The 25,966-nt window shown below is 41.8% G+C and overlaps 1 protein-coding gene across 1 annotated transcript; it reads left to right on the plus strand.

The window, feature by feature from the left end:
* Window positions 1–1,805: 1,805 nt before the first annotated feature.
* Window positions 1,806–6,281, plus strand: LOC123054653 (protein PALE CRESS, chloroplastic). Its single transcript, XM_044478464.1, has 7 exons — window positions 1,806–2,076; window positions 2,153–2,232; window positions 3,220–3,414; window positions 4,037–4,123; window positions 4,918–4,968; window positions 5,128–5,307; window positions 5,819–6,281. Exons 1-7 carry the CDS (start codon window positions 1,926–1,928, stop codon window positions 6,050–6,052), a joined length of 978 nt encoding a protein of 325 aa, XP_044334399.1. The 5' UTR covers window positions 1,806–1,925; the 3' UTR covers window positions 6,053–6,281.
* The last annotated feature ends 19,685 nt before the right edge of the window (window positions 6,282–25,966 follow it).

Consider the following 25,966-nt stretch of genomic DNA (forward strand, 5'->3'; position numbering starts at 1 on the left):
CCAGATTACCTTTTATTCCGTTTCGCTGCTTAGATTTTCACTAAAGTGTTGTACTCTCTTCACTCTGTGAAGACTTTGACCCTGGTTAACTTATTAGATTCACTCACAACACCTTAGCATATTTCTCTTCAGTTACTGTGATTAAGATGTTTTCCAATGTGCTGTTTACTTCGTAGTTTTTTTTGCATGCCCATCCGTTATCTAGTTCTTCTACTAGATTTCATTAGAATTGATATAATGCTTTGATGTTGTTCTTCAGTTTACTGAAGCTTTTCATTTTTCTAAAGAATTTGTTAAAATTTACGTTCACCCCATCGACTCGATAGCTTTGATACCACAACTAGCCCACATGACTCGCAGCTGAAGAACGACAAAACTATGACAATGATCACAATGGTGGGGCAATTTTGGTCTTAGCAAATGAGCCCCAAAGACTAGAGTGATCTGCTATTTTTTTACTAAAACACATCTACAAAAAAATACAGTCTATAAAAGGGAAAAAAATAAGCGAATGTAAACATATCATAATGCCGTGGAAAATCAATGGTTGGATGGGACTTATACTTCCCCGGAGAATAAAATGTTCTATAAAAAGCCTTGGCGAGACCCAAAAATGTATATACGATATTATATGAGGGGAAATAATATTGAATGCAAATGTAGATCAGATACAATAAATGTACAATCACGAAGCATCAATTAAGTCATCCAGATAATATGTCTTGCCCGGACAGATCTTCCGTCAATATTTTCTGTACTACTTGTTTGTTATGCCTGTATATGATCGATTAATATGCTTTTCATTGCTATTTTGTGGATACACACGTGCAACACTCACTTTCACCTTTGGAGATGCCCTACGCACGCTGGGGTGAACATCCACAATTTGCCCATCAAACACATTGGGCAGTAACACATTGGCGTGAACATCCTCAGCATCACCCAACATGCGATACACAATAAGCCTAATGTCACTTTTGTGGCATTTGCATTTCCAATTTATAGATTCAGGATGCAAAAAGTCACTTTGGAACCCAGGTGCATTGGAGCCCTATTTTTTAAACTATGCCAAAATGCTATTTTGGAGTTTCAATTTTTTTTGAAAACAAATCCACATGTTTATATGAATTTATATTACACATGTGTAAATTTTGATGATGAAATAAGTAACCATGTGAGTTGCACAAAAATGATAAAATCATGATTTTGGAAAGATGAACAGTGCATGCATTATTCACTATTTTGATATCCCATTTTGTCATTTTTGTATAGGTCACATATTTACGTATTTCATCACCAAACTTTACACATGTGTAATATACATCCATCATGTGTAATATACATCCATATGATCACGTAGAATTTTTTTCAGATTTTTTTGAAAACTTAAATGTGATTTTCAAAGTATTTAAAATAAGATCCTACAATACACTCAAGTTTCAAAAATCCACTCTCATTCAGGATGCCCATAACTGGCGAACGTTCGCCAGAGAGGGTGGCATTTGCGAATGTTTGCCTGACAATTTGCAAATGTTCGTCAGCTAGTATTACCGTAGATCTATACAGCTATTATTGCCATCCTGATAAATGATACGTGACATTCACAAATCTCAAAGCATCCCCATCCCCCACTTAAAATCAGGAGGGAGAGAGATTAGATGCTTTGTGATTTGTGAATGCCACGTATCATTCATCAGAACGGGTCTCACCTGCTAACCGTCCTAACCGTGAGACCTGATCTCATATAATTTTTTTTCCAGATATTGCTACTGCTCCAAAAATCGCTCATGAGTCATGACAAGCACCATCGCGGCCAAGTGCGAGCATCACTGCATTCTCCGTCGGCTCGGGTTTCATCCGCAAAATCCCCCCAAAACCCCGACCGCACGCTCGCTCACCGGCGAAGCTCGTGACTCGTCCGTGTGATGGCCGCCGCGGCGCCCGCGCTTCCCACCTTCCTCCGGCCGCGGCCGCCCCCGCCTTTCCCCTCCTCCACGCCGCCTCTCCACCGTCGCCGCCCCGCTCCGTCTCGTCTGCACCCTGCCCGGCCCGCCGCGCCCCTCTCCCCCGTCTCAGGTGCGAGACCTCGAATAATCTCGGCCCCGCCTCTCTTACGAAATTCGCTTCAGCTTTCTTCCACTTCCCGCTGCAGCTGTGGAGAAGACCAAGGGTGCCGCCGCGGCAGCCGACGAGGTCCAGCTGGAGGGGATGCCTTCCGAGTTCTACGATGAGGTATGGCGAGTAGAGTAGTTCTCAGAGGCATTTCGCCGTGCAGGTTCCGGGCAAGCATGAGCTGCTCTTATCGCACACGGAGCGCGTACTTGTGGTTATAATAAACTCTGCCCCTTTGGCGGGTCGATGGGATTTGGTCCTTTTATATGTATATACACAGCTATATTGACCTTTTGCTTGGGACATTAGTTATATCTGCAATTCCACAATGAAATTTCTTCTATGTCCCGCAATTAGCCAATCCTGTTATTAATCCCATTTGCAAGGTCCTGGACTAGCACATCTGTGTGTTTTGGGGAGTGGGCAGCGGTGCTTTGTACCGCACAATAATAGTTTTAATAAGCCCTACAATCTCTGGCTGTTCATTTGGAACAACAAGAATGACAAATCAGCATCATTAGGGTACTGGATATGCATTGTCGATGGTCCTTCCGTATCGTTTTCTGATCATATTTTTTTTTCCTATTCTCTAGCTTATATAGAATCATCACGAGGGGATTCACTCACACATGACTCAGCCTACTTTGAGCTGACATGGAATTGTGACATGCTATTTGTATCGGAGCCACACATCTCTATTCACCCCAAAGTGATGAGTTGAACACACGAATACCCTTGCTACATTTAGCTGCAAAACTGTCGTGAGCAATTAACTGGTCTGTTGGGAGCATAATTTATGTTGTTTGTTTTCTTCTGTTATTTCGCTTACCTTTGAAAATTGGTATTATCTCTCCTAACATCTTGCAATGAGCATACATCTCCGTCTGATTCACATATTCAATCATCATTGCTGTTAATCTCAGTTCATTGTCTAGACTTATATGAGTTTTTTTGTGCGTGTGTTTGGGGATAGGTGGGTGGGTGAGTGGGTGCGGGGATTATACTTATGTGAGTTGAGCTTTCACATCCATGGTTTTACAATTTTACTTAACTTCAGCAGCAAAAAGAATTCTGTAACTTGTGCACCATCTGTACTTCCACTTGCAGGAGTGGCAAGCCAATCAGCGGGAGAGGACTAAGGAATGGCATGCATATCGTCAGAAAGAGGAAGCCGAGGAGGAAGCAAAATCAAGTGAATACCGAGAGATTGGGATGCGTATGAAAGCATACCCACAGGAAGAAGTTTGTAAAGCTAGGGTTTTAGTTTCAAGTTTCATAAGAGCTGGTGAAGATGTTGAGAAGGTATCTCAGTTCTTCATTTGGACTCTTACAAATTTAAACCCTACTGCTATGCCCTGTTTCTCTCCCTTCCTTTTTTCTGGACCAACAATTAAGGGAACTACACAAAATACATTAACAGATGGGAAAATTGTGATCCAACAGAGCAAATTCATGATTTATGGATCTTAACCAAGTGTTACAGGTTTAGACACTACTTTATAACTGGTAAGTCTGGAAGGAAAATGCATTTACACGAGTTATTTAAATCCAAAAGGACGAAGCACCCACTCTTGAGTCTGGACTTTTGGTCAAGTTCAGTAACCTAGAAAATATTTTGATGTTAGGAGTGATCGTAATATGAGTATGTAGCTGTATCTAATAACATATTGAGGATTAACTACTGCTACTCACACCTGTGTCTGTGACGCTCTAGCACGTGCATTCAGTGGCATGCTCCATCCAAGTTTAATTGTCATATTTGTTTATATGGAAATTCGAACACCGTTAAAACAAAATCATGGAAAAGGAAGTTCGAAGTTATGTTTCCTAAATTTATTAAATTAAGTATATGTGCCGAAGCCAACTGTCAAAAACTTATTTTATGAAATATTTGATTTAATTTGCATTGTACATCTATATGCAGGTAATTGAGAAGGCTGCTGAAAGAGGAGAGCTTACCGAGCTTGTTCTCATGGTCATTTGGAATCGACTTGATGTTGCTCGGCGTGATGTATGTAAAAGCTCTGTTCTAAGTCATGTTACCTATAGGTCCTATGGATTGTTTATTTTTATGTACAGTTCACGTCCTATCAGTTAGAATAGAACTTCAAGCTTGTAGCCTTCTACTGTGTGATACAGGGTCCTATTGTATGTTGGTAATTGAACTTTTGTTATCAAAAGTATTCGTTGCTTTATGCTTTGTTAGTTCACTACTTCCATGCCGCGGGTAAAGAAAAAACTATGTACTTCTTCTGATCCAAATTAATTGTCGCAGCTTTAGTACAACTTTATACTAAGGTTGCACTAAAGCTGCAACAATTAATATGGATCAGAGGGAGTACAAATATCTTAAAAGGAACTACCCATAAACAAACCCGTCGAAGGTGCCTGTAGAACCATTTGATTGAGTAAAAGTGGATTTGAGATTGCATAATACTAAAGCGTGCAGTCATTCTTCTTTGAAGAATTTTTCAAGAAATTGAAACACCTGAGGGAGCTCCCACAATCTTAGTATCTCATATATAGTTTTGTCATTGTTTTTGTCTCTTTGTGTTAATCTGTTTAGCATTATGTCGGCATTGATTTGAATTGCTAGAGCATGTCCATTGCATTGGCATCTCATTGTAAGACACGGTTTCCTTCGTTTCATGGTCTTTATCTTCCTTTCTCGATTGTTCAACGTTTGATCTTTATTTATTTATTTTGACTTGTCCTCATTGCAGAAATGTATCTGAGAAGTTCCCTTGATTGTATATTGCAAAGTTGGTATATATTTGTTTATCTGACCTTCTATTCTACCTGCAGGATGAGAAAGATGCCATCAGAAGCCTTGATCTCTTGTACAGAAGGGTAGAGGTAAATGGAATATCTGTTCTGTATCTTATCTAGATGAGTTTCATTAAGCATTATTATTAGAGGTTTCTGCCCACAAGTGTTGACTATTTAAATTTTCCCTGTTTTTAACGGTCTCGTTAGTTTGCAACTTTCTAATCAGAAATTGAAACTTTAATGCAGACTGAGATTTTAAGAAGTGAAGCAACTCCCGCCATGAGATTACTTGATGAACTTCTGAATATTCATGATGGCTCTGACGATGACAAATGGCTCAAGGCATGTAGAAAGCACATGATTGAAGTTTTTCCAAGAGAGGACCCATTCACCATGGTCTTTCCTCCTGGGTTCGACATGGAAAAAGTATGTTAGTTGTACACAAGGCCCCCTTTTCTTGATGAAACTGGCCGTATTTGAATTGACGACACTCGGGTGTGATAATTTATGAAAGAGAAAATTAAAAAAGCGTCTTACTTACATGGATAGTCCTCCTAGTTAGTCACTCAGCCATGTTTAAAATTAATGGAATCCCGTAACGTATGAGCCATCCTATTAATGCCAGTTAACATAGCTTTGCCAAGCTGTTGTACATCTAATAAACCATTGACACCTAAAAATGCATGTTCCCTTAAAGCAAATTTTACATGAAAAAGAACATAAAGTATTGCAGGGCAATGATATTATTATCACACCTCTCATGGTAAATTGACTCCAAAGATCACCAGTTGTCCTGTTATCAGTTCATACTTTTAAACTTACCATTCCCTAATTGGATTCTGAATTTCCTGCTCAAATTACTTCTCTATATCATCATGGTTCTTAGATGCTGCAGAAAAATTCTGAAATTTAAGTTTTTCGTCGTTTTTCTTTTCAGTATGATGGGCAGATCAAGCTGCCTCCCCAGGACGATGACGTGCTTCTGAGAGTTGACTTTGTGAGGGAAGTCGATGAGTTGCTGAAAGAAGTTGAAGCTGAGCAAGAAAAGAGTAAGCTGCAAACTGGATACGACCCAGAGTCTGTTGCGACCATGTTGAAACAGCAAGAGAAGCTGCGGACTATATGTCAAGTGGAAGCTCTCTTGGAGTTGGCAGCCACCCTGAAATGGTGAGGACTGAACAGCATCGTTTACTCTCTTGTGCGTAGACCCTAGAAGGCATCGACTTGCCCGGATGATTTCACTAGATCAGCGCTTGCAAGCTGTTTCTTTGTGGTTTCTGCTAGTTAGAGCTTAGAAACTGTTAACTATTCATAGTAGAGACATGCCATTCCTCTTCTGCAAAAAAGAAAAATGCATACATTATATGCGTGGAGATACGTAGTGATGTACATTTGCACCATTGGTAGTGGGTTCCTTGCAACTGGATATATCTGCACTGGTGGCTGCCGCACTCATGGCGGCAAAGGTAGGAGGGCATTCCGGTGCTTGTAATGCGAGCTAGTACAAGCCAGCAAGCTCTGTGTCTGTATGACCAGAAAAAAGGGCAAATTGCTGGCCTTCTAAAGTTCTCAATTGGCTTTATAATTTGTAAATCTGATCTTCAAACTGAAAAATGAGGAGTCGTCATGGGAAAACCCCTGAGTAAGGCACTGCACATTGCAAGAACTTGTAAAAGTAATTGCAGTTTTGCATCTTTTTGGAAATCTCATAAGCTAGGACACTGTACATCCATTAAGCATGGTATGTGCTCCATGTGCTTACTGACCCTGATCGTGCAATGCTTGAGTTGCTGCACATGCACACCATTCTCCTGGCATTGCAAGTTAAAAGGCAACACAGTGAGGTTGCTGGCGAGCAATACTGAGTTTACCGAAGGAATGCAATAGCTCCCACCGCCTGAGGCTAACTAGCTAGACCAAGGTTCGGGAGATATGAGCGACAGTAGATCTAGGCAGCCGGTGATCGTCGGAAGACGTCATTTAGGCTTGGGATACATCTGGAATACGAGTCTGCCAAATTCTGAAGCTGTTGCTTTCATGGCTGCCCTGTCAATTTACACGTTGTTGCAACTTGCAATGCCGCTGGATCTTCGTATATGCGCGAAACCAAGTCGGCTCCATTATTCTCTAGGCTCGCCACTGGTAGTCTGGTACTTGCATTTTTGTTGTTAGCGCCTTAGCGGTGTCAGCATGATTTTGGCATCCTTCTCTGCTACTAGTCTTGCTCTTCTCAGATGTTGCGGACAAGGTGCAAACAACGTCAGTTTTACATCTCTTAGGGCCATCAACTTGGCTGTTCCATGGAAGTTGCTTCACCACTGCAAAGATCCGTGGAGGGCAATAGTATTGAGAGCCGCTCAACTGTGAGACCTAGAATAGCAACTCTCATACGAAAACTCACCGGAGAAGGGGATGGCTAGATGCAGTCACCGCACCACTATGAGTCCAATGAGACGAGCCACACTCATAAATTAAACCTGAGTTCTTTTTTTTAGAAAATTGGAGAGCGCATATACCGCATTAACTAAAAAAAAAACTACCCCCCGCCCCCAACAAACAGTATCATAAATACATAAATCTATATATTTAATAGAAGAGTTGTGTTACATAATTGAAATCAATGAGAGCCTATATAAATAGTGTGGCAGCCCATATTGAACATGAAATCAACGGTTAAACATCCAGTTACATGGATGCCACTCAATTCATTCATGAAAGCTTGGGCATCATTGTTCATTTGCTCACTACAAAAGGTTAAGGAAGAACTTAACAATTAATATTGAACAATGCATCACTATACTAATCAAATGCAAACAATAAAACGAAAAGAGGATTTTATTTTGCCATTCGGGCATTTACTCGAGCATGTAGCAGTGTCTGAGTCCATCTCGTCCTCATCCACCAACGGTGGAGGGGTTGCCTGTGGCAACAAGAGGTGGGGTAGCACTCACGGGAACCGCGCAGGTCGAGGGGGAAGCGAACAGGCGGCCGCATTCTTGTTTTCTTCGCCAGTGCCGCCGTGTTGACCGCCGCCTTTTTCGTCGCCCGCCGGTCCCTTTTGCCAGTCTACTTCACCACGGTCGGTATGATGGCCATGTCGAAGGGACTGTCGACGACCATCTTTGATGCTTTGTTGCCGATGAGGTTCCTCCCCTGCCGCCGCCTTTTCGGTGGTTGCACCGCCGAATTCATGGCCGCCGGTGGTCTCCGGCGCCGGTGTCCAAGGGTGCGGCGGGGGGAGGGTACCCATTCGGCCTGTCGTCGGGGGAAGGGGACGCCCGACGACGGTGTCGTGGTGGGCGGGAAGCGTCGAGGTGAGCAGGAGAGCGCGGGAGCTTTAGTCTGCCGAGCGGCCGTTGACTAATTTGAGAGAAGGGGGAGGGGCAAGTTTAGAGGGTCAAAAACTAAATTAAGAAAACTTTTGGGTTTAGGGGATCTGCTAGTTTGCTCTTTTTGGTCCTAATATCAGTTTTGCCCCTCGAATTTCAGTTTTAGGGAATCTGATAAAGATGCCCTAACCCGATGTCTCCTAGTAACATAGTGATTGCCTACTTGTTTACTCACGCAAGATATAAGATGGTAAGAAAATAATGTGTGTGTTTGGGGGAGGGGGAGATAAATGTACAGAGCAAGCACCATACTTGCTTTCAGAAACAACGCAGTGCTGATGTAGTAAGTACAAGTAGATCACATGTGATAATCACATGGCATGTTTGAAACTTGAAAGATGAAACAAATTAGGTATAAGACCTTATTGCTTTTGAAGAGAGAAGATACAAGTAATGCGACTTGAAGAGATAGTAACGATTTTGGGCCACTTCTTCTATAAAAGGGACACATCGACTAAGGGAGGATACCGATCAAAGAACGAGAGTAGAGATAATAATCAGCAAACCAATTGAATGGGGTGGTGAAATGTTGGGTCACTGCTTGGTCCTCTAGCTGATAATCTCTAGCTTGATACCAGGCTTTGGAGGCATTTGGAATTTAGCTATCCTGTGAGCGTTTCCTCCGACTATGCATGGCGTCGGTGGCATGTGGAAAATGAAACCATACTACCCCGCTCATGATTTTCCAACTTGGATAAAAGGTTACAATTCTATGGTACTGCTACAAGGCGTCTAATTAAGAAACACGGGCGGCCATGCGTGGCGAAGCGCTCTATCACATTAGTACTGTTCAGTTACTCACTTGGTCAATTTCACTAGGAAATATTTGCCATTGACTTCAGCAATGGGATGGTAGAAAATTATGCTAGTTGTTAGGGTGATGTAATGTCAACTTAGAGTTTTGAAGGAATTGACGGGTCACATGTTTGGCCTTTGAGGTTTATGATCTTCGGCTGGTTGTACATTGTAACCAATGAAAAAATAGCGTGCTATGACAAAATAGAACGGGCCTCAAAGTACGCTATATGCTATATCGCGCTATAGCATGCTATTAGCAAGACATTGTACTAGAGCAGCACCTTGAAGCTGTTTCTTTTTGGTTTCTGCTAGTTAGGGCTTAGCAACTGTTAACTACTACAGTAGAGACATGCCATTCTTCTTCTGGAAGAAATGCACATTATATGGGTGGAGATACATAGTGTCATAGTGATGTACATTTGCACCATTGATAGTGGTTTCTGTGCAACTGGATGCTACTTTTCCAGTTATATTTGCATTGCTGCTGCACTCCGTCATGGCAAAGATAGGAGGGCATTCCAGCGCTAGCAATGAGAGCTACAAGCCAGCAAGCTCTGTGTCTGTATAACCAGGGAAAAAACGGTGGTGACTATATACTTTGTAAATCTAATCTTCAAACTGGAAAAAAAAATGAAAAGTACTCGTCGTGGAAAAAACCCTGAGTAGGGCATTGCACATGGCAAAGAACTTGTAAAAGTACCTGGTGATCGGTGCTTCATTTATAAAGCGCGGCGCGAGCCTTTTTGGGTGAAAGTACCTGGAGTTTTGCATGTTTTCTAAAAGCCATGAGTTAGGACATTGTACAGGCATTAAGCATGGCCTGTACGCCATGTGCTTGCTGGAACTGATAGTATAAAAGGCAACCAACCAATACTCAGAGAGAGCTCACACCGTTTGTCCTAACTAGCTAAGCTAAGGTTCATGAAACAGCTAGTGCATCCCAGGGGTCTAGGCAGTCGGTGATTGCTCCGAAGGCGTTATCTAGGCTTGGGATACATCTGGAATACGAGACTGCCGACTTCGTCTTCTTTTTCTGAGAGAGAAAAGACTGCCCACGTCTGAAGCTGCCGCTTTCTTGGCTGCCCTGCAATTCACGTTGTTGTGATGCCTTTTCTTTTCCGAACCGGCCTTACCCCCTTTCCATTAAAGATATAATGGAAATACATCAACCCTGAATTCAGCAGGACACGGGAAAGAAGGGAAAAGCGAGCTCGAGCACTTGCTAGGACCCCGTAAACCAATTGCACACACTCGTCATCCGAATGTGCACCATGGGGGCAGAAACCTAGTCAACATGATCCAGCAAGTCTAGACGTATCACAACGTAGATCGGGCGAAAAGCTCAAAGTATCAGGAAGACAACTAAAGACCACCTTAGGGACGAAGTTCAAAAGACACAACATACAAACTAGTCCAGTATCAAAACGACTGGTGACAAAATCTTCGTTCCCCTGCAACCGCCTGACTTGCAGCATCAAAAATTCTCATCAGCAGACTGTTATCGCTAAGATGTTCAGCTCCAGCCGCCCTTTGCAATATCGTCTTTCTTTTGAAGATATGCCCAGTAGATAAGTGAAGTGCGGACAGAAAAAACAATCTCAAATGGGCAAAGATTTGTCCCCAGAACAACACCCACAGCATGCAATACAATCCTGGCATAGGACACCGAAAAAAAGATGCTACCAAGTTACAACATTCTTGCAAAATGAACACATAGGATTCCCGGGCCATTTTCTTTGTCTCATGACTCATCATTTGCCTAGTTAAGACCGCATCTTGCAACAATTGCCAAATGAATATTTAAATTTTGGTAACCTGGCCCCCCAAATCCACTTGAAGTGACATTCAGCAAGAGGTTTCTCTAGCCATTTGTACATGGATTTGGTGGAGTATCTGCCATTCTTATTGAGACCCGAGAGCTAAGATGTAAAGCATTCACACATACACCCACTTCATGCCATTGGGTAAGGAGATCAGAACTAAGCCTTCTTCGAAAGAAACTTTTCAGATTAATCTGGTTGAATTGAGATACAGTGCAATGAGGTTCATTGCAAATATTAAACAGTTGAGGGAATTGATCACATAATGACATGAAGGTGTATGACCATTAAGGGGGTCTTTCCACAGTCTAGCGATATCACCAGCCCCAGTACTAAATCAAGTGAATACCGGGAGTTTGGGATGCGTACGAAAGCATACCACAGGAAGAAGCCTGTAAAGCTAGGGTTTTAGTTTCAAGTTTGATAAGAGCCGGCGAAGATGTTGAAAATGAATGCCTCATTTTGGATTCTTATAAATCTAAACTGCACTGCTAGGCCATGTTTCTCTCCCTTCCTTTTTCTGGAACAATAATGAAGGGAACTACACAAAATACATGAACAAATGATGGGGAAATTGTGACCCAACAGAGCAAAATTATGATTTAGGGATTGTATATAGCAGAGTAAGACACTACTTTATAACCAGCAAGTCTCGAAGGAAAATGCATTTATATGAGTCTTTTTAATTCAAAAAGGACAAAGCACCCACTCTTGTGTCTGGAATTTTGGTAAAGTTCATTGACCTTGAAATCATTTTGATGTTGGAAGTTCTTTTTTTTCTTTTTGAAAAGGAGGATAACCCCCGACCTCTGCATCGAGTGATGCACACCATATATTATTTATTATTCAAAATCCAGCAACCGAACAACATTGACCCCCAAAAAACCAAGGTCGCATGCCTCGCGATAGTAACTCAACCAGACCACATGACCTGACACTTCTGCCCAAAGCCGTCGTGTGTAGCGTTAAAACGAACCCGATCTCGAAGTGGTGGGGGTGTCCTATACCGCCGCCGGAAGAGGATGTGCCATACAACCGTCGACCATGACACATGAAGACGGAGACCATCACTAGAACAAAGATCCAGCCACATCATGCACATGACCACGGAGGCCACCACCGTCGAAGACGCCGGCCGCCGCCCCATCGCCCAACTCCTGCAGCGTCATTTGGTGACGCCGGAGCGAGCAAGAACACAGCTAGAAAGCCGCTGCCAGACCGGCTGCACGCTACTGTGCTGCCACGCAGCAACAGCCGCAGATCCCTCTGCAAAGGCCCGATATCACAAAGAAACGAGGCCGCCGCGACCTCAGCGCCGCTGTCGCTGGTCCCTTGATAACCCATAAGTATAGGGGGTCGCAACAGTTTTCGAGGGTAGAGTATTCAACCCAAATTTATTGATTCGGCACAAGGGAAGCCAAAGAATATTCACGAGTATTAGCAGTTAAGTTGTCAAGTCAACCGTACCTGAAAGACTTAATATCTACAACAAAATATTTAGTAGCAAAGTAGTATGGAAGTAATGGTAACGGTGGCAAAAGTAACAGTAACAATTTTGTAGTGATTGTAACAGTGGCAACAAAATGTAACTTAGCAAAGATCAATATGTGAAAAGCTCGTAGGCATTGGTGAAGGAAATATGCCCTAGAGGCAATAATAAAGTTATTATTTATTTCCTCATATCATGATAAATGTTTATTATTCATGCTAGAATTGTATTAACCGGAAACATAATACATGTGTGAATACATAGACAAACATAGTGTCACTAGTATGCCTCTACTTGACTAGCTCGTTGATCAAAGATGGTTGAGTTTCCTAGCCATATACATGAGTTGTCATTTGATTAATGGGATCACATCATTAGGAGAATGATGTGATTGACATGACCCATTCTGTTAGCTTAGACTTGACCGTTTAGTTTACTGCTATTGCTTTCTTTATGACTTATACATGTTCCTATGACTATGAGATTATGCAACTCCCGATTACCGGAAGAACACTTTGTGTGCTACCAAACATCACAACGTAACTGGGTGATTATAAAGGTGCTCTACAGGTGTCTCCGATGGTGTTCGTTGAGTTGGCATATATCGAGAATAGGATTTGTCACTCCGATTGTCGGAGAGGTATCTCTGGGCCCTCTCGGTAATGCACATCACTATAAGCCTTGCAAGCAATGTGACTAATGAGTTAGTTACGGGATGATGCATTGCGGAACGAGTAAAGAGACTTGCCGGTAACGATATTGAACTAGGTATTCAGATACCGACGAACGAATCTCAGGCAAGTAACATACCGATGACAAAGGGAACAACGTATGTTGTTATGCGGTTTGAACGATAAAGATCTTCGTAGAATATGTAGGAACCAATATGAGCATCCAAGTTCCGCTATTGGTTATTGACCAGAGATGTGTCTCGGTCATGTCTACATAGTTCTCGAACCCGTAGGGTCCACACGCTTAAAGTTTTGTGACGATCGGTATTATGAGTTTTTGTATTTTGATGTACTGAAGGTAGTTCGGAGTCCCGGATATGATCACGGACATGACGAGGAGTCTCGAAATGGTCGAGATGTAAAGATCGATATATTGGACGACTATGTTCGGACACCATAAGTGTTTCGGGAGGTTTCAGACATATACCGGAGTACCGGGGGTTACCGGAACCCCCGGGGAGTATATTGGGCCTAATGGGCCTTAGTGGGAGAAGAGGAGGGGCGGCCAGGGTAGCCGCGTGCCCCCTCCCCCTCTAGTCTGAATTGGACAAGGAGGATGGCGCCCCCCTTTCCTTCTCTCCTTCTCTCCCTTCCTTCTCCTCTCCTACTCCTACTTGGAAGGGGGGAGTCCTACTCCCGGTGGGAGTAGGACTCCTCATGGGGCGCGCCATAGGAGGCCGGCCGCTCCCCCTCCTCCACTCCTTTATATACGGGGAGGGGGGCACCCCTTGGAGACAAAAACAATTGATCATTGATCTCTTAGCCGTGTGCGGTGCCCCCATCCACCATAATCCACCTCGGTCATATTGTAGCAGTGCTCAGGCGAAGCCCTGCGTCGGTAGCTTCATCAACACCGTCACCACACCGTCGTGCTGACTAAGCTCTTCCCCGAAGCTCTATTGGATCGTGAGTTCACGGGACGTCACCGAGCTGAACGTGTGCTAAACGCGAAGGTGTCGTACGTTCGGTACTGAGGATCGGTTGATCGTGAAGACGTACGACTACATCAACCGCGTTGTTATAACGCTTCTGCTTACGATCTACGAGGGTACATAGACGACACTCTCCCCTCTTGTTGCTATGCATCACCATGATCTTGCGTATGCGTAGGAATTTTTTTTAAATTACTACGTTCCCCAACAGTGGCATCAGAGCCAGGTTTATGCGTAGATGTTATATGCACGAGTAGAACACAAGTGAGTTGTGGGTGATACAAGTCATACTTCTTACCATCATGTCATACTTTGGTTCGGCGGTATTGTTGGATGAAGCGGCCCGGACCGACATTACGCGTACGCTTACGCGAGACTGATTCTACCGGCGTGCTTTGCACACAGGTCGCTGGCGGGTGTCAGTTTCTCCAACTTTAGTTGAATCGAGTGTGACTATGCCCGGTCCTTGTTGAAGATTAAAACATCACTAACTTGACGAACTATCGTTGTGGTTTTGATGCGTAGGTAAGAATTGTTCTTGCTCAGCCTGTAGCAGCCACGTAAAACTTGCAACAACAAAGTAGAGAACGTCTAACTTGTTTTTTAAGGGCATGTTGTGATATGATATGGTCAAGGCATGATGCTATATTTTATTGTATGAGATGATCATGTTTTGTAACAGAGTTATCGGCAACTGGCAGGAGCCATATGGTTGTCGCTTTATTGTATGAACTGCAATCGCCATGTAATTGCTTTACTTTATCACTAAGCGGTAGCGATAGTCGTAGAAGCAATAGTTGGCGAGACGACAACGATGCTACGATGGAGATCAAGGTGTCGTGCCGGTGACGATGGTGATCATGACGGTGCTTTGGAGATGGAGATCAAACGCACAAGATGATGATGGCCATATCATATCACTTATATTGATTGCATGTGATGTTTATCATTTATGCATCTTATTCTACTCTGATTGACGGTAGCATTATAAGATGATCTCTCACTAAAAATTTCAAGGTACAAGTGTTCTCCCTGAGTATGCACCGTTACAAAAGTTCATCGTGCCGAGACACCACGTGATGATCGGGTGTGATAAGCTCAGCGTTCTTATACAATGGGTGCAAGCCAGTTTTGCACACGCAGAATACTCGGGTTAAACTTGATGAGCCTAGCATATACAGATATGGCCTCGGAACACTGAGACCGGAAGGTCGAGCGTGAATCACATAGTAGATATGATCAACATAGTGATGTTCACCATTGAAAACTACTCCATTTCACATGATGATCGGTTATGGTTTAGTTGATTTGGATCATGTGATCACTTAGATGATTGGAGGGATATCTATCTAAGTGGGAGTTCTTAAGTAATATGATTAATTGAACTTAAATTTATCATGAACTTAGTACTTGATAGTATTTTGCTTGTCTGTGTTGTTGTAGATAGATGGCCTGTGTTGTTGTTCCGTTGAATTTTAATGCGTTCCTTGAGAAAGCAAAGTTGAAAGATGATGGTAGCAATTACACGGACTGGGTCCGTAGCTTGAGGATTATCCTCATTGCTGCATAGAAGAATTACATCCTGGAAGCACCGCTGGGTGCCAGGCCTGCTACAGATGCTACTGATGACGTTAAGAACGTCTGGCAGAGCAAAGTTGATGACCACTTGATAGTTCAGTGTGCCATGCTTTACGGCTTAGAACCGGGACTTCAATGACGTTTTGAACGTCATGGAGCATATGAGATGTTCCAGGAGTTGAAGTTAATATTTCAAGCAAATGCCCGGATTGAGAGATATGAAGTTTCCAATAAGTTCTACAGCTGCAAGATGGAGGAGAATAGTTCTGTCAGTGAACATATACTCAGAATATCTGGGTACTGCAATCACTTGATTCAACTGGGAGTTAATCTTCCGGATCATAGTGTCATTGACAGAATTCTTCAATCACTGCCACCAAGCTAGAAGAGCTTCGTGATGAACTATAATATGCAAGGGATGGATAAGACAATCCCAAGCTCTTCGCAATGCTAAAGGCTGCGGAGGTAGAAATCAAGAAGGAGCATCAAGGTGTTGATGGTCAACAAGACCACCAGTTTCAAGAAAAAGGTGAAGGGAAGAAGAAGTGGAACTTCAAAAAGAACGGCAAACAAGTTGCTGCTCAGGAGAAGAAACCCAAGTCTGGACCTAAGCCTGAGACTGAGTGCTTCTACTGCAAACAGACTGGTCACTTGAAGAGGAACTGCCCCAAGTATTTGGCGGATAAGAAGGATGGCAAGGTGAACAAAGGTATATGTGATATACATGTTATTGATATGTACCTTACTAGAGCTCGTAGTAGCACCTGGGTATTTGATACTGGTTCTGTTGCTAATACTTGCAACTCGAAATAGGGACTACAGATTGAGCAAAGATTAGCTAAGGACGAGGTGATGATGCGTGTGGGAAATGGTTCCAAAGTCGATGTGATCGCCGTCGGCACGCTACCTCTACATCTACCTTCGGGATTAATTTTAGACCTGAATAATTGTTATTTGGTGCCAGCATTAAGCATGAACAATATATCTAGATCTTGTTTTATGCGAGACGATTATTCATTTAAATCTGAGAATAATGATTGTTCTATTTATATGAGTAATATCTTTTATGGTCATGCACCCTTGAAGAGTGGTCTATTTGTGTTGAATCTCGATAGTAGTAATACACATATTCATAATGTTGAAGCCAAAAGATGTAGAGTTGATAATGATAGTGCAACTTATTTGGGGCACTGCCGTTTAGGTCATATTGGTGTAAAGCGCATGAAGAAACTTGCTACCTCTTGAGCATTGTGTTGGTTTTCCCCGAAGAGGAAGGGATGATGCAGCAAAGTAGCGTAAGTATTTCCCTCAGTTTTTGAGAACCAAGGTATCAATCCACTAGGAGGCTACGCGCGAGTCCCTCATACCTGCACAAAACAAATAAATCCTCGCAACCAACACAAATAGGGGTTGTCAATCCCTATAAGGCCACTTACGAGAGTGAGATCTGATAGATATGAGAAGATAATATTTTTGGTATTTTTATGATAAAGATGCAAAGTAAAATTAAGGCAAAGTAAATAGCAAAGGAAATAACTAAGTAGTAGGAGATCAATATGATAAAGATAGACCCGGGGGCCATAGGTTTCACTAGTGGCTTCTCTTGAGATCATAAGTATTCTACGGTGGGTGAACAAATTACTGTTGAGCAATTGACAAAATTGAGCATAGTTATGAGAATATCTAGGTATGATCATGTATATAGGCATCACATCTGAGACAAGTAGACCGACTCCTGCCTGCATCTACTACTATTACTCCACTCATCGACCGCTATCCAGCATGCATCTAGAGTATTAAGTTAAAAACAGAGTAACGCCTTAAGCAAGATGACATGATGTAGAGGGATAGACTCATGCAATATGAAGAAAACCCCATCTTGTTATCCTCGATGGCAACAATACAATACGTGCCTTGCTGCCCCTACTGTCACTGGGAAAGGACACCGCAAGATTGAACCCAAAGCTAAGCACTTCTCCCATTGCAAGAAAGATCAATCTAGTAGGCCAAACCAAACTGATAATTCGAAGAGACTTGCAAAGATAACTAATCATACATAAAAGAATTCAGAGAAGATTCAAATATTATTCATAGATAGACTTGATCATAAACCCACAATTCATCGGTCTCAACAAACACACCGCAAAAAGAAGATTACATCGAATAGTTCTCCACAAGAGAGGGGGAGAACATTGTATTGAGATCCAAAAATGGAGAAGAAGCCATCTAGCTACTAACTATGGACCCGTAGGTCTGAGGTAAACTACTCACACTTCATCGGAGAGGCTATGGTGTTGATGTAGAAGCCCTCCGTGATCGATGCCCCCTCCTGCGAAGCTCCGGAACAGGCCCCAAGATGGGATCTCGTGGATACAGAAAGTTGCGGCAATGGAATTAGGTTTTTGGCTCCGTATCTGATTGTTTGGGGGCACGTAAGTATATATAGGAGGAAGGAGTACGTCGGTGGAGCAATGGGGGGGGGGCCCACGAGGGTGGACGGCGCGTCTAGGGGGGGGGGGGGTAGGCGCGCCCCCTACTTCGTGGCCTCCTCTTTTCTTTCTTGACGTAGGGTCCAAGTCTCCCTAGTCTTGTTCGTTGAGAAAATCACGTTCCCCAAGGTTTCATTCTGTTTGGACTCCGTTTGATATTCCTTTTCTTCGAAACCCTAAAACAGGCAAAAAACAGCAATTTTGGGCTGGGCCTCGGTTAATAGGTTAGTCCCAAAAATAATATAAAAGTGTATAATAAAGCCCAATAATGTCCAAAACAGTAGATAATATAGCATGGAGGAATCGAAAATTATAGATACGTTGGAGACGTATCAAGCATCCCCAAGCTTAATTCCCGCTCGTCCTTGAGTAGGTAAATGATAAAAACAGAATTTTTGATGCGGAGTGCTACTTGGCATAATTTTAATGTAATTCTTCTTAATTGTGGTATGAATATTCAGATCCGAAAGATTCAAGACAAAAGTTCATATTGACATAAAAATAATAATACTTCAAGCATACTAATAAAGCAATTATGTCTTCTCAAAATAACATGGCTAAAGAAAGTTATCCCTACAAAATCATATAGTCTGACTATGCTCTATCTTCAACACACAAAATATTTAAATCATGCACAACTCCGATGACAAGCCAAGCAATTGTTTCATACTTTTGACATTCTCAAAACTTTTTCAATCTTCACGCAATACATGAGCGTGAGCCATGGATATAGCACTATAGGTGGAATAGAGTGGTGGTTGTGGAGAAGACAAAAAGGGAGAAGATAGTCTCACATCAACTAGGCGTATCAACGGGCTATGGAGATGCCCATCAATAGATATCAATGTGAGTGAGTAGGGACTGTCATGCAACAGATGCACTAGAGCTATAAGTATATGAAAGCTCAAAAAGAAACTAAGTGGGTGTGCATCCAACTTGCTTGCTCATGAAGACCTAGGAGAATTGAGGAAGCCCATCATTGGAATATACAAGCCAAGTTCTATAATGAAAGATTCCCACTAGTATATGAAAGTGATAACATGAGAGACTCTCTACTATGAAGGTCATGGTGCTACTTTGAAGCACAAGTGTGGTAAAAGGATAGTAGCATTGTCCCTTCTCTCTTTTTCTCTCATTTTTTTATTTGGGCCTTCTCTTTTCTATGGCCTCTTTTCTCTTTTTTTATTTTCGTCGGAATCTCATCCCGACTTGTGGGGGAATCATAATCTCCATCATCCTTTCCTCACTGGGACAATGCTCTAATAATGATGATCATCACACTTTTATTTTTCTTACAACTCAAGAATTACAACTCGATACTTAGAATAAAATATGACTCTATATGAATGCCTCCGGCGGTGTACCGGGATATGCAATGAATCAAGAGTGACACGTATGAGAATTATGAATGGTGGCTTTGCCACAAATATGATGTCAACTACATGATCATGCTAAGCAATATGACAATGATGGAGTGTGCCATAATAAACGGAACGGTGAAAAGTTGCATGGCAATATATCTCGGAATGGCTATGGGAATGCCATAATAGGTAGGTATGGTGGTTGTTTTGAGGAAGGTATATGGTGGGTGTATGATACCGGCGAAAGGTGCGCGGTATTAGAGAGGCTAGCAAAGGTGGAAGGGTGAGAAAAGTGCGTATAATCCATGGACTCAACATTAGTCATAAAGAACTCATATACTTATTGCAAAAATCTACAAGTTATCAAAGCAAAGTATTACGCGCATGCTCCTAGGGGGATAGATTGGTAGGAAAAGACCATTGCTCGTCCCCGACCGCCACTCATAAGGAAGACAATCAATAAATAAATCATGCTCCGACTTCATCACATAACGGTTCACCATATGTGCATGCTACGAGAATCACAAACTTCAACACAAGTATTTCTAAAATTCACAACTACTCAACTAGCACAACTTTAATATCACCATCTTTATATCTCAAAACAATTATCAAGTATCAAACTTATCATAGTATTCAACACACTTATAAGAAAGTTTTATTATTAATCTTGTATACCAAGCATATTAGGATTTCAAGCAAATTGCCATGCTATTAAGACTCTCAAAATAATCTAAGTGAAGCATGAGAAATCAATAGTTTCTACAAAACAAATCCACCACCGTGCTCTAAAAGATATAAGTGAAGTACTAGAGCAAAATTATATAACTCAAAAGATATAAGCGAAGCACATAGAGTATTCTAACAAATTCCAAATCATGTATGGCTCTCTCAAAAGGTGTGTACAGCAAGTATGATTGTGGTAAACTAACAAATAAAGACTCAAATCATACAAGACGCTCCAAGTAAAACACATATCATGTGGTGAATAAAAATATAGCTCCAAGTAAAGTTACCGATAGAAGTAGACGAAAGAGGGGATGCCTTCCGGGGCATCCCCAAGCTTTGGCTTTTAGGTGTCCTTAGATTATCTTGGGGGTTCCATTGGCATCCCCAAGCTTAGGCTCTTGCCACTCCTTGTTCCATAATCCATCAAATCGTTACCCAAAACTTGAAAACTTCACAACACAAAACTTAAAGTAGAAAATCTCGTGAGCTCCGTTAGCGAAAGAAAATAGAAGACCACTTCAAGGTACTGTAATGAACTCATTCTTTATTTATATTGGTGTTATACCTACTGTATTCCAACTTCTCTAAGATTTATAAACTATTTTACTAGCCATAGATTCATCAAAATAAGCAAACAATACACGAAAAACAGAATCTGTCAAAAACAGAACAGTCTGTAGTAATCTGTAGCTAGCGCAAGACCTGGAACCCCAAAAATTCTAAAATAAATTTCTGGACGTGAGGAATTTATCTATTAATCATCTTAAAAAATAATTAACTAAATATCACTTTCCAAATAAAAATGGTAGTAGTTCTCGTGAGTGCTAAAGTTTCTGTTTTTTACAGCAAGTGTAACAAGACTTTCCCCAAGTCTTCCCAACGGTTCTACTTGACACAAACACTAATTAAACACGAAAAACACAACAAAAATAGAGGCTAGATAAATTATTTATTACTAAACATGAGCAAAAAGCAAGGAATAAAAATAAAATTGGGTTGCCTCCCAACAAGCGCTATCGTTTAACGCCCCTAGCTAGGCATAACAATCAAGAATAGATCTAGGTATTGCCATCTTTGGTAGGAAATTATTCAATGAGGCATCTACCATCTTTAGGAATTTCTTTATTTTTATTAATTATCAAACTTTTAGGCACAAGATCGAAAAATTCATTTGTAACAAATGGTTCCTTAATGATAGCAAAAAGATTGGGATGAATACTTATAGATTTGAGATCCGCATTTTCCTTACTAGAGGATTCACCCTTATTTTTGGGAACATACATAAGCTTGGCAACTTTAGTGGAAGGACTTGGAGTATTCTTTACGGAAGAAAAAGCGGTTCCCAAGTTGGTAATAATATTCTCAAGTTTATCGATCCTAACGGAATCATGATTTATTTTCTCATTAACTATGGGTTCCTTTTCTTTAATATCTTTCAAAGTAACTCCTAATTTAGATCCATATTGAGAGATTCGGCTGTGGATCTTTTATCCAAATTTTCAATTAACTCTACGGTAGCAACCTTATTTTCAATAATTTCAAGCCTTTGCATTACATGTTCCAAAGTTAATATGGTTCCATTAACCAAGAGAGGGGGTCAGCCAGATAAATCTAACATAGCATTATAAGAATCAAAAGTATGGCTACCCAAAAAGTTCCCTCCAGTAATAGTATCAAGAACATAACGGTGCCAAGGAGTAATGCCTACATAAAAATTGCAAAGAAGAACGAAAGTAGATTGCTTCCTAGTGGATCTATTTTGAGCATTGCAAATTCTATACCAAGCATCTTTTAGATTTTCTCCCCCCCTTTGCTTAAAATTTAGAATTTCATTCTCGGGAGACAATGGAGAAGATAAGGGACTAGCCATAACGACAAGCAAACAAACTAACACACAAGCTAACAGAAAGCAAGCGGGCGAAAGGAGGCAAATAAAGAGGGAGGATAGAGAGAGAGAGGGCGAATAAAACTGCAAGGATGAAGTGGGGGAGAGGAAAACGAGAGGCAAATGGCAAATAATGTAATGCGGGAGATAAGGGTATGTGATGGGTACTTGGTATGTTGACTTTTGCGTAGACCTCCCCGGCAACGGTGCTAGAAATCCTTCTTGCTACCTCTTGAGCACTGCGTTGGTTTTCCCCGAAGAGGAAGGGATGATGCAGCAAAGTAGCGTAAGTATGAGAACCAAGGTATCAATCTAGTAGGAGGCTACGCGCGAGTCCCTCGTACCTGCGCAAAACAAATAAATCCTCGTAACCAATGCAAATAGGGGTTGTCAATCCCTATAAGGCCACTTACAAGAGTGAGATCTGACAGATATGATAAGATAATATTTTTGGTATTTTTATGATAAACATGCAAAGTAAAATAAAGGCAAAGGAAATAGCATAGGAAATAACTAAGTAGTAGGAGATCAATATGATAAAGATAGACCCGGGGGCCATAGGTTTCACTAGTGGCTTCTCCCGAGAGCATAAGTATTCTACGGTGGGTGAACAAATTACTGTTGAGCAATTGATAGAATTGAGCATAGTTATGAGAATATCTAGGTATGATCATGTATATAGGCATCACGTCCGAGACAAGTAGACCGACTCCTGCCTGCATCTACTACTATTACTCCACTCATCGACCGCTATCCAGCATGCATCTAGAGTATTAAGTTAAAAACAAAGTAACGCCTTAAGCAAGATGACATGATGTAGAGGGATAGACTCATGCAATATGAAGAAAACCCATCTTGTTATCCTTGATGGCCACAATACAATACGTGCCTTGCTGCCCCTACTGTCACTGGGAAAGGACACCGCAAGATTGAACCCAAAGCTAAGCACTTCTCCCATTGCAAGAAAGATCAATCTAGTAGGCCAAACCAAACTGATAATTCGAAGAGACTTGCAAAGATAACCAATCATACATAAAAGAATTCAGAGAAGATTCAAATATTATTCATAGATATACTTGATCATAAACCCACAATTCATCGGTCTCAACAAACACACCGCACAAAGAAGATCACATCGAATAGTTCTCCACAAGAGAGGGGGAGAATATTGTATTGAGATCCAAAAAGAGAGAAGAAGCCATCTAGCTACTAACTATGGACCCGTAGGTCTGAGGTAAACTACTCACACATCGTCGGAGAGGCTATGGTGTTGATGTAGAAGCCCTCCGTGATCGATGCCCCCTCCGGCGGGGCTCCGAAACAGGCCCGAAGATGGGATCTCGTGGATACAGAAAGTTTCGGCGGTGGAATTAGGTTTTTGGCTCTGTATCTGATCGTTTGGGGGTACGTAGCTATATATAGGAGGAAGGAGTACATCGGTGGAGCAACGGGGGGCCCACAAGGGTGGAGGGCGCGCTTGGGGGGGGGGGGGGTAGGCGCGCCCCCCTACCTCGTGGCCTCCTCTTTTCTTTCTTGACATAGGGTCCAAGTCTCCCTGGTCTTGTTCGTTAAGAAAATCACGTTCCCGAAGGTTTCATTCCGTTTGGACTCCGTTTGATATTCCTTTTCTTCGAAACCCTAAAATAGGCAAAAAACAACAATTCTAGGCCGGGCCTCGGTTTATAGGTTAGTCCCAAAAATAATATTAAAGTGGATAATGAAGCCCAATAATGTCCAAAACAGTAGATAATATAGCATGGAGCAATCAAAAATTATAGATACGTTGGAGACGTATCAAAACTCCATACTGATGGACTTCTTGAATCACTTGATTATGAATCACTTGGTACTTGCGAACCATGCCTCATGGGCAAGATGACTAAAACGCCGTTCTCCGAAACAATGGAGCCAGCAACAGATTTACTGGAAATCATACATACTGATGTATGTGGTCCAATGAATATTGAGGCTCGCGGCGGGTATCGTTATTTTCTCACCTTCACAGATGATTTGAGCAGATATGGGTATCTCTACTTAATGAAACATAAGTCTGAAACATTTGAAAAGTTCAAAGAATTTCAGAGTGAAGTGGAAAATCATCGTAACAAGAAAATAAATTTTCTACGATCTGATCGTGGTTGAGAATATTTGAGTTACGAGTTTAGCCTACATTTGAAACAATGCAGAATAGTTTCGTAACTCACGCCATCCGGAACACCACAACGTAATGGTGTGTCCGAATGTCGTAATCGTACTTTACTATATATGGTGCGATCTATGATGTCTCTTACTGATTTACCGCTATTGTTTTGGGGTCATGCTTTAGAGACGGCTGCATTCTCGTTAAGTAGGGCACCATCGAAATCCACTGAGACGACGCCTTATGAACTGTGATGTGGCAAGAAACCAAAGTTGTCATTTCTTAAAGTTTGGGGTTGCGATACTTATGTGAAAAAACTTCAACCTGATAAGCTCGAACCCAAATCGGAGAAATGTGTCTTCATAGGATACCCAAAGGAAACTATTGGGTACACCTTCTATCACAGATCCGAAGGCAAGACATTTGTTGCTAAGAATGGATCCTTTCTAGAGAAGGAGTTTCTCTCGAAAGAAGTGAGTGGGAGGAAAGTAGAACTTGATGAGGTAACTGTACCTGCTCCCTTATTGGAAAGTAGTTCATCACAGAAACCGGTTCATGTGTCACCTACACCAATTAGTGAGGAAGCTAATGATGATGATCATGAAACTTCAGATCAAGTTACTACCGAACCTCGTAGGTCAAACAGAGTAAGATCCGCACTAGAGTGGTACAGTAATCCTGTTCTGGAAGTCATGTTACTTGACCATGGTGAAGCTACAAACTATGAAGAAGCGATGGTGAGCCCAGATTCTACAAAATGGCTTGAGGCCATGAAATCTGAGATGGGATCCATGTATGAGAACAAAGTGTGGACTTTGGTTGACTTGCCCGATGATCGTCAAGCCATCGAGAATAAATGGATCTTCAAGAAGAAGACTGACGCTGACGGTAATGTTACTATCTACAAAAATCGACTTGTTGCGAAAGGTTTTCGACAAGTTCAAGGGGCTGACTACGATGAGACTTTCTCACCCGTAGCGATTCTTAAGTCTGTCCGAATCATGTTAGCAATTGCCGCATTTTATTATTATGAAATTTGGCAAATGGATGTCAAAACTGCATTCCTCAATGGATTTCTGGAAGAAGAGTTGTATATGATGCAACCAGAAGGTTTTGTCGATCCAAAGGGTGCTAATAAAGTGTGCAAGCTCCAGCGATCCATTTATGGACTGGTGCAAGCCTCTCAGAATTGGAATAAACGTTTTGATAATGTGATCAAAGCATATGGTTTTATACAGACTTTTGGAGAAGCCTGTATTTACAAGAAAGTGAGTGGGAGCTCTGTAGCATTTCTAATATTATATGTGGATGACATATTATTGATTGGAAATGATATAGAATTCTAGATAGCATAAAAGGATACTTGAAAAATAGTTTTTAAATGAAAGACCTAGGAGAAGCTGCTTGTATATTGGGCATCAAGATCTATAGAGATAGATCAAGATGCTTAATTGCACTTTCACAAAGCACATACCTTGATAAAGTTTTGAAGGAGTTCAAAATGGATCAAGCAAAGAAAGGGTTCTTGCCTGTGTTACAAGGTGTGAAGTTGAGTAAGACTCAATGCCCGACCACTGCAGAAGATAGAGAGAAAATGAAAAGTGTTCCCTATGCTTCAGCCATAGGCTCAATCATGTATGCAGTGTCGTGTACCAGACCTGATGTGTGCCTTGCTATTAGTTTAGCAGGGAGGTACCAAAGTAATCCAGGAGTGGATCACTCGACAGCGGTCAAGAACATCCTG

The sequence above is a fragment of the Triticum aestivum genome, chromosome 1A (genome assembly GCF_018294505.1).
Source record: "Triticum aestivum cultivar Chinese Spring chromosome 1A, IWGSC CS RefSeq v2.1, whole genome shotgun sequence".
NCBI classification, from domain to species: domain Eukaryota; kingdom Viridiplantae; phylum Streptophyta; class Magnoliopsida; order Poales; family Poaceae; genus Triticum; species Triticum aestivum.

Excerpts from the sequence above, each read along its gene's own strand:
- LOC123054653 (XM_044478464.1), top strand. The coding sequence starts at position 1,926 with ATGGCCGCCGCGGCGCCCGCGCTTCCCACCTTCCTCCGGCCGCGGCCG. Across the intron at positions 2,233-3,219 it reads CTTCCGAGTTCTACGATGAG|GAGTGGCAAGCCAATCAGCG; the intron begins GTATGGCGAGTA and ends TTCCACTTGCAG. Across the intron at positions 4,124-4,917 it reads TTGATGTTGCTCGGCGTGAT|GATGAGAAAGATGCCATCAG; the intron begins GTATGTAAAAGC and ends TTCTACCTGCAG.